The 12,319-nt window shown below is 45.4% G+C and overlaps 1 protein-coding gene across 1 annotated transcript in view; it reads right to left on the reverse strand.

The window, feature by feature from the left end:
• PIWIL2 (piwi like RNA-mediated gene silencing 2) overlaps positions 1-12,319 on the reverse strand; it is a 376,860-nt gene that overhangs the window by 147,173 nt on the left and 217,368 nt on the right. Inside the window, exon 12 of the mRNA XM_075346446.1 lies at positions 2,455-2,643. Coding sequence (XP_075202561.1) covers positions 2,455-2,643 — 189 coding nt within the window. The remainder of the gene's footprint in view (positions 1-2,454; positions 2,644-12,319) is intronic.

The raw sequence follows: 12,319 nt of genomic DNA on the forward strand, positions 1-12,319 counted from the left end.
ACAAAAACCGTGACTCAGCAGCGATCTCGATATGTGAGAAGTACCCCTAAGGGCCAAAAATGTCACCTTTCGGTATTCTGCATTGTGAAGGGTGGAGCTGCAGTGAGACTCGGGCATGGACCCGGGGAGTGGAGAGAGTAAAGAGCCGCTTGTCCTATTAAAACAAATTGCAGCCGGGAGACAGAGGTTTTCTCAAAACGGAAAACCTATTGCCTGACACCTATGCAGAGGTGTGAACCTGATGCATGCGAAGTGATGCAACATTAATATTTTTTCATCTTAATTTTTATTCTTCTCATTTTATGTATATTTTCTTACATCTTGCACTATTATCAAGATCATTGTTTACAATGCAGTCACCAGTAAGAAAGGAATACATTCTCTTTGGGATCCCCTGCCCTCCCTATCTATAGGTCACTTACCACAGTAATGTAACATGCAAATGGGAAGGAAACTTTCCATTTACCTTGGGTTTGTGATACAGTAGGTACGGAAAGTATTCAGAACCCTTTACATTTTTCACTCTTTCATTGCAACCATTTGGTAAATTCAAAAAAGTTCATTTTTTTCTCATTAAATGTACACTCTGCACCCCATCCCCCATCTGGTCAGGAAAAAAAAAAAGAGAAATGTAAAAATTTTTGCAAATTTATTGAACAAGAAAAACTGAAATATCACATGGTCATAAGTATTCAGCCTCTTTGCTCAGTATTGAGTAGAAGGCCCTTTTGAGCTAGTACAGCCACGAGTCTTCTTGGGAATGATGCAACAAGTTTTTCACACCTGGATTTGGGGATCCTCTGCCATTCTTCCTTGCAGATCCTCTCCTGTTCCGTCAGGTTGGATGGTGAACGTTGGTGGACAGACATTTTCAGATCTCTCCAGAGATGCTCAATTGGGTTTAGGTCAGGGCTCTGGCTGGGCCAGTCAAGAATGGTCACAGAGTTGTTCTGAAGCCACTCCTTTGGTATTTTAGCTGTGTGCTCAGGGTCATTGTCTTGTTGGAAGGTGATTCTTCAGCCAAGTCTGAGACCCAGAGCACTCAGCAAGAGGTTTTCTTCCAGGATAACTCTGTACTTGGCTACATTCATCTTTACTTCAATTGCAACCAGTTGTCCTGTCCCTGCAGCTGAAAAACACCTCCATAGCATGATGCTGCCCCCACCATGTTTCACTGTTGGGATTGTATTGGGCAGGTGATGAGCAGTGCCTGGTTTTCTCCACACATACCGCTTAGAATTATCACTACAAAGTTCTATCTTCGTCTCATCAGACCAGAGAATCTTATTTCTCATAGTCTGGGAGACCTTCATGTGTTTTTTTTTTTGCAAACTCTATGCGGGCTTTCATGTCTTGCACTGAGGAGAGGCTTCCGGCGGGCCACTCTGCCATAAAGGCCCAGCTGGTGGAGGACTGCAGTGATAGTTGACTTTGTGTAACTTTCTCCCATCTCCTTACTGTAACTCTGGAGCTCAGCCACAATGATCTTGGGGTTCTTCTTTACCTCTCTCACCAAGGCTCTTCTCCCACGATTGCTCAGTTTGGCTGGACGGACAGGTCTAGGAAGAGTTCTGGTGGTCCCAAACGTCTTCCATTTAAGGATTATGGAGGCCACTGTGCTCTTAGGAACCTTGAGTACTGCAGAAATGCTTTTGTAACCTTGGCCAGATCTGTGCCTTGCCACAATTCTGTCTCTGAGCTCCTTGGACAGTTCCTTTGACCTCATAATTCTCAGTTGGTCTGACCTGCACTGTGAGCTGTGAGGTCTTATATAGACAGGTGTGCGCCTTTCCAAATCAAGTCCTATCAGTTTAATTAAACACAGCTGGACTCCAATGAAGGAGTAGAACCATCTCAAGGAGGATCACAAGGAAATGGACAGTATGTGACTTAAATATGAGTGTCTGAGCAAAAGGTCTGAATACTTATGACCATGGGATATTTCAGTTTTTCTTGTTTAATAAACTTGCAAAAATTTCTACATTTCAGTTTTTTTTCTGTCAAGATGGGTGCAGAGTGTACATTAGTGAGAAAAATTTAAAGGGGTCTGAATATTTTCCGTACCCAATGTATGTGCAGGTAAAAGACCTGTGATGTGTCAAGTTATCAGTGCGTAGCACAAGGATATCATGCAGTTTCCGTACTACACTATTAAATATAGATGATGTGGTTTTAGTGAGATGATATACGAACACGCAGTGTCTGTGTAACATGCAGTATGGGGCCATCTAGTGGCAAAAGACAGATTACACCATTAGCATTAACGGTACCGAATATACATTTTTCTTTCTTCAAGAGGCAGAAAATATGCTATATGAATTAAATACGCAATGCTCACCCCATCAGGCCACCGCCGGCCCGGCCTCGGTTTACTTCTGGGCAGCTGATCATGTGTTCTCTAAGTCTGTGCCCGTTCTCACCAGTATCATGTGGGTCACAGACATAATAACTCACCTGTAGTAGTCTACGAAACTAATATTTGTCCCATCTGACATAGTGAAGACATCATTAGGGGATTTGTTCCACTCGATATCGTCGATGCGGTACGTCCGGTTATTGTATCTGGTGATCACGATGCTTCCCACCAGCTGCTTTGTGACCTCATCTTGAAAGCCATCACGGTTTTGCTGGTATAAAAAGTGCCTGTAAATGGGACCATACGTACACTATAGTGACTGCAGGGCAGATACAGCCATATTTCCTCCCGTTATATAGCGGTATTTCCACGTAGCCCTTTAGTACACAGCTCGTGTGCGAACCAATGTGGATCCTCAGACTAGTTTTATGCCTCTTGCCCCTCTTCTTACAGGCAATAGACAGAAGATAGTAACACGTGAGTGCAGAATAAACTACACAAGGTTTATTTGTAGTAACCATGGAGACACAGATTTTCTTAGAAGCTGTATACTCATAGTCAATAATATATACATACATCTATATATATAATTGCCTTATTCTGTCTGTCTTGCTTCAAAATGACGTCATTACAGTGACAACCGTCGCCACACCGCGCTCTAAAGAGCCTGCGACCAACGGCTCAGCTAACTGAACAGCCCGAACTACGGGCCGACAGGAAGACGCCCGACACTTTTCCCCGCACCCACACGGAGCCCCGACTCCCCGATGAGTGCTGCAACCCCGGAAGCCCACACCGGCAACCCAGCCGACACATAACCACCGCTCGCCTCCGCCCCCCGCACACATTACCGCACTCGGCTCCATCCCCCGCATGTATACACTGAACACACACATGAATAGTCACCTGTCCCCAGCCATGCAGTCCCCAGCACTGACGTCCTGAGCGCCATGGCCCCGCTTGGCTCCACCCCCCGCACTCCGCATGTATACACTGAACACACACGAATAGTCACCTGTCCCCAGCAATGCAGTCCCCAGCAATGACGTCCTAAGTGCCATGGCTCCGCTTGGCTCCACCCCCCGCACTCCGCCCCCCGCATGTATACACCACACACACACACATACACACGAATAGTCACCTGTCCCCAGTCATGCAGTCCCCAGCACTGACGTCCTAAGTGCCATGGCTCCGCTTGGCTCCACCCCCCACACTCCGCCCCACCGCACTCCACCCTTTGCATGTATGCAATGAACACACACACACCTGGATAGTCACCTGTCCCCAGCCATGCAGTCCCCGGCACTGACGTCTTGAGCGCCATGGCCCGGCTTGGCTCCCCTCCTCGCACTCCGCCCCCCGCACACATTACCCCGCAGGATGGGGGCACATGTCAGGATGGGGGCTGCACCACGATGGGGAAACATCACAGCACCAGCATATTTTTACTTAACTTTACACTGTTCATGGCCTTCTTTCATTACAAGCCATGGACATCATTACACTTTAGACTCATCTATTAAAACTGTTCCTTCTGTTGTTTGTCATTTTAAAACCAATAAACAATTATAAGAATACTAAATTAAACCGAACCCATCCAGTCCATTCATTACCTTATTATTGAATCTGCTAACCTACATACACATCCTAGACCACCCGATACGTTAGAATCGGGCCACCTTCTAGTATACATATATTACAGCTCTGGCAAAAATTAAGAGACCACTGCAGAATTGTCAGTTTTTCTGATTTTTCTCTTTATATTTTTGAGTAAAAATGTAAATTGTTCTTTTATTCTATAAACTACTGACAGTCTCCGAATTTCCAAACAATACATATATTTATTTTCTGAAAATGAAAAATGGTCAAAATAACAAAACAATGCACATTGCTTTCACACCTCAAATGATGCAAAGAAAACAAGTTCATAATCATTTAGAAACAACAAAACTAATAATGTTTTACCTCAGGAAGAGTCAGAAATCAATATTTTGTGGAATAACCATGATTCTTAATGACAGCTTTCATGCATCTTGGCTGCTTTCCACCAGTCTTTACACTGCTTTTGGGTGACCTAATGCCCCTCCTGGCGCAAAAATGTAAGCAGTTCTTTGTTTGATGGCTTGTGACTATCCATCTTCCTCTTGATTACATTCCAGAGGTTTTCTATGGGGTTCAGGTCTGGAGATTGGGCTGGCTATGACAAGGTTTTGATGTGGTGGTCCTTCATCCGCACATTGATTGACCTAACTGTGTGGCATGGCGCATTGTCCTGCTGGAAAAAACAGTCCTCAGAGTTGGGGGAACATTGCCTGAGCAGAAGGAAGCAACTGTTTTTCCAGGATAACCTTGTATGAGTCTTGATTCATACGTCCTTCGCAAAGTTTAATCTGCCCAATTCCAGCCTTGCTGAAGCATCCCCAGGTCAATCCTTCACCAAAATTCACAGTGGGTGCAAGACACTGTGGCTTGTACGCCTCTCTAGGTCTCCATCTAACCATTAGATGACCAGGTGTTGGGCACAGATGAAAATTAGACTCACCAAAGAAGATTACCATACTCCAGTCCTCTTTTGGCCATCTTTGTTCTCCTTCTCTATGCGCGGTGCATGATGGGTCCGACGTCATTCACACGCGCCGGCATTCGGGTCCTGAGCAGGGCAGATCAAAGTATTGTAGTGCGCCTGCGTAGGACCGGCGAGTGTGTAGGACGTAGCCGCATCATGCACCCAGGCGTCAGAAAAAGGATGAAGATGGCCGACAGAGGAGGCGCCGGCACCGGACCACGGAGATGCACATAAAGCCCACAGCGCGACCGTTCGGTAAGTATTATAAAAAGTGTTTATTATCTTATACCCCCGGCCTGGGCTCTTATATACAGTGTGTTAGAATGCTGTATATAAGAGCCCGGTGGTGGTGGCCGCAGCTCATAGGCCAAAAAAGTGGTGACAGGTTCCCTTTAAAAAAGATTTGGTTCAGGTGATCACCTAATCAGAAGAACATTAAGTAGAATGAGGTGTACTCTGGTTGGAATTCAACTGACACTGGAATGGAATGGCTGTCAGACATGTAGATAAGCAGATTTTTATAAAATGGAACAGTGGTCTCTTAATTTTTGCCAGAGGTGTGTGTGTGTGTGTGTGTGTGTGTGTATGTGCATATATATATGTATATATATATATATATATATATATATATATATATATATATTTATTACACACAGTGATTGGTGTAATGTAAAAGAAAAAAAAGACCAAGGCTAAGAATGTTAGAACCACTACCAGAGCTTTTCAGGGACTAGTGCTACCAAACACAGGTTCCACTGGTCTACTTTGCCTCCGGCAAGTGTATAGATAGGGAGGAAAGGGAGGACGTTATGGGATACGTGTTACATCATGTGTCAGTCACAGCAGGAGAATGTTACCTTCGACAGTTAAAATATATCTTTGTATCATGTTAGCCAGTAGATAGAAAAAAATAGTTTAAAAAAAAAAAAAAAACCCACAAACAACAGAGTCCTCAGTGGCTAACTGAAAAGATGGTAATAAATAGCAAGCTTTCGATTATGTCAGACCTGCAGGGGTGTTTTGGGGTTAATAAGGGGGTGAAAGAGTGGACTTTTTTGTCTTATTTTAAATAAAGGATTTTTTGGGTGTTTGTGTTTAGTTACTTTCACTTACAGATTAGTGATGGAGAGGTCTCATTGACGTCTCCCATTACTAATCTAGGGCTTAGTGGCAGCTGTGGGCTGCTATTAACTTCTTATTACCCTGATTGCCACCGCATCAGGGCAATGGGAATACCCGGGTCCAGCGCCAGAATTGTCTTGTCTGCTGGGTTTTCATACTTTTCCCTTTAGGACCAGGCGAAGCTCCTCTTTCCTTTAGCTGCTAATCATCTGTATTTTCCCTTGGGTTTAAATACACTCATTTTTACTGGACTTGTGCTGGTGATATTCAGTTCCTTCACAGGCTCTGGATGCAGGCAGGTGGCTTGCACTCATCTGTAGGATCGTTCCTGCTCTTTGCTGAACTTCTTCATGAGACATCTGGAGATAAGTGGTTCATGCTCTTTCCCCATGTGTGTGCTCCCTGTGCCTTCTTTAGGGTTTAGTGGGTTTGAGGAAGAGCTCATCTCACCCAATCCAAATCTAGGGCCCAGCTCTAGGGTCATATATCCTGCTTGGCACATAGGTGCAGAATCTATCTAGGGCAGTGAGGGACCCCAGGGGCCAGCAGTAGGTTTGGTCAGGGGTCACTGTCTCCTCCTTCCCTAGACGCAGGGTTTCCCTTCCATTTCGTCATTCGCTTGGTACTCTCCCATACCTAGTGTGACAACATCTTACTATTGCGACTCGAGTGTTCAGGTGCTGTTTGGAGTGCGCCAACATCCAATACTACTTTGCAATCATTTAAAATTCTTCAGTGACGACTGCATACTGTCATGAGAGTTAACCCTCTGATAGCAAACTTCAGGATTAATTCATTGATTGCAGTAATCATAAAGAACGTTTTTGGACTCCGTTCATACTGCACATTCATCCTTGGAAAATGCCTTTGGTTCCTTTGCCTTCCTTTGTGTGCTCCTTAAGGCTTACCATTTCCCACAGGTCTGTCGCTTTGGCCCTGTGGTTTCTAGTGTGGCCAAGTCCTCGTTCTTCCATGTAACCTTTTCAGCAGACTGTGTCAAAACCCTGGGTCCATGGATCCCTGACCTGCACCTTTGTGAATCTATCTTACTAGGTGAGCCTAACTAAGACCATGGATTCCAATGGTACAATAAATACACCACCTTTGCCTGGTGATAGGGATAGTGTATCTTGACTGATTTTGTAAGTTGCTTACCACAAACGGAAGCTTGTCCAGGCTGTGCAAAATTTCTCCCAGCCCATATGGATGCACTGCATCAGACGGTTTCATGACTGGCTTCTCAACACCTACCACAACCAAATATTTCTACACGACATTTTGCTTGGAAACGATTTAATATTTGCCTACATATGGATGTTTTTCACACTAAATCATAAGGCTTGCTTGTGAATCAATGCACTGCACACGCTGAATTATGTTCCTGCAATATTTTTCTGACTGGTCCAAAATGAATTATCTACATATTTCCTTTGTTCAAAGGAGATGCTTTGGAGTGGGCTGTACAACTTGGAGTTTGACAATCCTATGAAGCATTCGCAACCATCTATCCGGTTTGCCTTCCACAGAGTGTTTGAAAAACCAGGTCTGATTCATTCGGCCGCTGATTTCATACTGATGCTAAAACAATAGACTGAGTGCCTTTATGCTGAATTGGCCTGGAACAATAATGCTCTTCTGGCTGTCCTCATAGCTGACCTATCTTGTTGGATCAAAGAACTTACTGGTGGAGATTTGCCTTTCTTCCTTGATGATTTGAATTTCCTTTCAACCCGAGTGGACTTGTGCTTTAACAAACAGTCTAAGTAAAAAAAAAAAACAAAAACTCCTAAATTCCCAAGTTCCACATCTCAGAGTTAGTTTCATGCTCCTCTTCCAACGTGGTTTACTTAATCCTGTGCACTATATGTCCTATTGGGGCCTCTATGTTGGAGAAACAGGACAGAGACTGAGAGCAAGGGTGAGATCTCACCGCCACACAATTACAGACAAAAAAAAATCCATTTACCTGTGGCCAAACATTTCTGTGCTCCAGGACACAACATAAACCACATGAAAGTTGTCATATTAAAAGGCAACTTCAGATCACAGAGCCATCGCAGGGTCTGGGAATACAAATTCATCACAATCTTTAACTCTGTGGACACAGGACTCAACCTCTCAGGAGGATTTATGCCTCATTACAAAATCTGAGAGGTCAGCTCCAGAGACCTAGGGCACCATGCCTCTGATCCTACATAGATATTGGGACAATAAAACTCACATCACTAGTCAAAGCTAATTAAGGATTCACTTTCCAAGCTCAGTGTTTGTTTATTTAAATGTCCTTTTACTATGCATCCCTCTGCCCTGGTTTGTGTATATATTTGTGTTTCTTCAGATATTTTGTCATACCATGCCTGAGGAAGAGACCTGAGATGTCTCGAAAGCTTGCTTTATAATATTTTATTTTTATTTTAGTTGGCCATTAAACGGTATCACAACTACAAAATTTTAATTTTGTTTCTCTCACTAAGAGCATTCAACCACATCTCAGAGCGACTTCAAAATCTCCTCCCAGAATGGCTGTACCGAAAGCCATGGAAATTGGTCCGAAAAGATTATCAGTCAAAAGGTCCTGTTGCCTTACTGAATTATGCTGTTTACATTGTGGTTAACCAGATCATGCTTGCATAAATTGTTCAAACGGAAGGCCAAACAAGGAAACTTCTGTCCCTAGGCGAAGAAGGAGGATTGCCATGAGATTAACTCTATCCTCCACTATAGACAAACTGCTCTGACAGAGAAAGTTACTGTTCAGATTGGTGCACTACACATTGTGGACATTTCTTTTTTAATTTTGCCACCTCCTGATTAATCAGTGTAAAGCTCGTAACATCATCACTGCGCTATCCTGTGCCCCCCACCCCCCCACCCCACTGTGGGGACGTTGGCACTCTCACCTTTCGGCCACCCAGTGGTGTCTGCTCCAGCCACGATCCCTGCTGCTGTTTCCCGGGGCCTGCACACACCATACAGAGCTCCCGGGATTGCCCTTACGGTGTCCACGCCTAAAGGGCCAGTATGCAATTATTGCACCTTCCTCTTAAAAGGGAACCTGTCAGCAGAAATTTCGCCCAAAACCTAAAAGATTCTCCCTCTGCAGCTCCTGGGCTGCATTCTAGAAAGGTCCCTGTTATTATTGTGCCCCATGTGAGACCAAAATAAAGACTTTATAAAGTGGTACCTTTTTGTATTCAGATACTGTAAATGTGACACGGGGGCGGGCTTTCTGGCGTCCGTTATTCCTGTATGCCGCCCCCCATCGCTCCTTTCCATAGCTGATGCACCGCCCACTGCTCCAGCCTTCCCCGCGCATGCCCAGTGCCAGTCTCACGGGACTGAGCAGTGTGACCGCTGGTGACGTGTACGCAGGGAAGTGATTATGGGCGGGGCTGTGATTGTTATCAGCAAGTACCCGCCCATAATCTCGTGAGCTCGCAAACCTCACCAGCGGTCACACTGTGCTCAGGCTGGATGCTAGACTGTATGGGCTGCTTCCAGGGATGACGTCCCTTTTGTCACGTGATAGGGGCGTGTTCAAAATACTATCACGTGACAAAAGGGACGTCATCCCTGGAAGCAGCCCATACAGTCCAGCATCCAGCCTGAGCACAGTGTGACCGCTGGTGAGGTTTGCGCGCTCCCGAGATTATGGGCGGGTACTTGCTGATAACAATCACAGCCCCGCCCATAATCACTTCCCTGCGTACACGTCACCAGCGGTCACACTGCTCAGTCCCGTGAGACTGGCACTGGGCATGCGCGGGGATGGCTGGAGCAGTGGGCGGTGCATCAGCTATGGAAAGGAGCGATTGGGGCGGCATACAGGACCAGGAGGCAGAATAACGGACGCCAGAAAGCCCGCCCCCGTGTCACATTTACAGTATCTGAATACAAAAAGGTACCACTTTATAAAGTCTTTATTTTGGTCTCACATGGGGCACAATAATAACAGGGACCTTTCTAGAATACAGCCCAGGAGCTGCAGAGGGGGAATCTTTTAGGTTTTGGGCGAAATTTCTGCTGACAGGTTCCCTTTAAAAGAGGTGCTTGAGCAACAGGATCTATATGTTGCTAGTTCTCAGGTCCCTTGTGCTGCCACTGCCGTTACTGTGCGGTATGCTGTTGCTGATTCCTGTCTGTGTTTCAGCGCCTATCAAATCTGCTGCAATTACCCACACCAGCTGCTTTTATTATTATTATTATAGCGCCATCACTTCCTTGGCGCTTTACATGTGAAAGGGGTATACATAATAGGGACAAGTACAATAATCATAAACAATACAAGGCACAGACTGGTATAGGAGGCGAGAGGTCCCTGCCCGCGAGGGCTCATAGTCTACAAAGGATGGGTGAGGATACAGTAGGTGAGGGTAGAGCTGGTTGTGCGGCGTTATAAATCAGACTGAGGGTTACGGCAGGTTGTAGGCTTGTCTGAAGAGGTGGGTCTTCAGGTTCCTTTTGAAGCTTGTCAAGAAGGGCGAGAGTCTGATGTGTCGTGGCAGAGCATATCCACTGCCGTAAGTATCCTCTATGGCCTCTCCTACAATATACGCTGCGGCAACTATCCACACCGGCCACTCCGAGATCTGATGCTGTTGCTGCTATAACAATGATGTGATTGATTGGCGACCTAGAGAAGTTATCAGTTAGGAAAGTTTTTGCAAAAAATAACTCCATTCGCACATCCAGCTCTACAGTCCTTATAAAATCTACACCTTTTTCCCATTCGAGGTAACTAATGTGCCTCTGGAAAGAAGGGGTGATATTCTATCCTCACTTCAGGCAAAGCTTTGGCCTCGGTGTTCCCTTGGAACAGATGGTTCGGGCGTCGCTCTTCCTATTGGCCGGGAAAGGGTGGTCATTTCCACTGAGTTTCCGGTTCCTGAGGGTAAGGTGTTGAAGGGCGGACGTTTGGGGAACGTCTTTGTTGTCTGTCCCTTGGGGTTTATCTATTCCTAACAAATGCAAGGCTGGTAATAAATGTATAGATCTGGAGATATATGTGAATGATGACATATGGGTGTCCACTAAATAGATCGGGTGGATGTGTTCATCTGGCGCTACCGCCAGTAATGAATGACCATCAAGTTTTCCACAGGTTGTCGCTCAGGAGATGTGTCGTGTCTTAGAAGCCTACTTTATTACCGCCACCTCCAGTTTGCGTCTATGGTAACCTTGAAAGTCAGGTGACAACGGAAGTGAATGCGAGTGAGTCAGGGCGTTCCTTCTGTATGTTGTATCCGGACAAGTCTGGTCTTGAGGATCCAGAAGGCCCTCATAGAAAGATGGATGTCGTCACGGGAGTCTCCCGTCTTTGGGAGACGTGTGACAGGTTTGGGATCCACATCTCACATTACTTGTGAAACTATGGGATTTTACATGTTTTTTTTGTGCAGCAAGAGTTAAAGGACATGCTGATAGTTCAATCTCAGATGCCGATAGTTTGTGACCATTCCCCTTCCCTTTAAATAGTCACATGTTCCATCACCTGAGACTGGTTATAGAATGTCATCATTCTGAACTGACCACCGTTGAAGGATGAAGTCTGAGGAAGCTATCGGAGCAGTGCCACCTGCAACCATGGTTCTTGGCTGCAGCAGTGAAGTTGCTGACCTCTAGTCTCTTGCAGCCCTGGTGTTTGGCTGCAACAGTTGGTACATAACCTTTTGTCCATGTTCCCCTGTCTGTCTTCCTTCCCCTGTGTTTTATTACAGTAGTGATGATGTCTAGTGCACTCACTTGCCTTAGCACTATACAGGGTGAGTGGAGAAACAGTTAGGGACTAGGCACACGACGACGACAAGGGGAAGGACTCGTATAGGGACATTACGGGAGCTCAGGCCCGGACACCAGTTAGTATCAGGAGGTGTCACATCCCCCACTCCCATTCATCAGGGCCTTCCTTTCACATTCCATTCTTGTTGAAGCTTCTGATCCCTTGCCAAGTCATGAAATCAACTCAACTATTTTCTGAAGAAAATTTTCATATAATATATACGAGGGGCTGCTGATAAGTCTTTGGCTTTGTGATCTTTTTTTATTTCTATGGTAACGAATGTTACATCACATGAAAGCCTTGTGTGTCTAATATATGTTTTTAAAATTTTTGTGTTTGTTGTTTATGGCAACAGTGTTCTACGCACGCTGGAAAACAACATGGCGGAGTCTAATGCGGGCTTTACACGAGACGACTGATCGTGCAATGCATCGTCGGGGTCACTGTTTTCGTGACGCACATCCGGCATCGTACACGACGTCGTCTCGTGTGACAC

Source organism: Anomaloglossus baeobatrachus, chromosome 4, assembly GCF_048569485.1.
Source record: "Anomaloglossus baeobatrachus isolate aAnoBae1 chromosome 4, aAnoBae1.hap1, whole genome shotgun sequence".
Lineage (NCBI taxonomy): Eukaryota > Metazoa > Chordata > Amphibia > Anura > Aromobatidae > Anomaloglossus > Anomaloglossus baeobatrachus.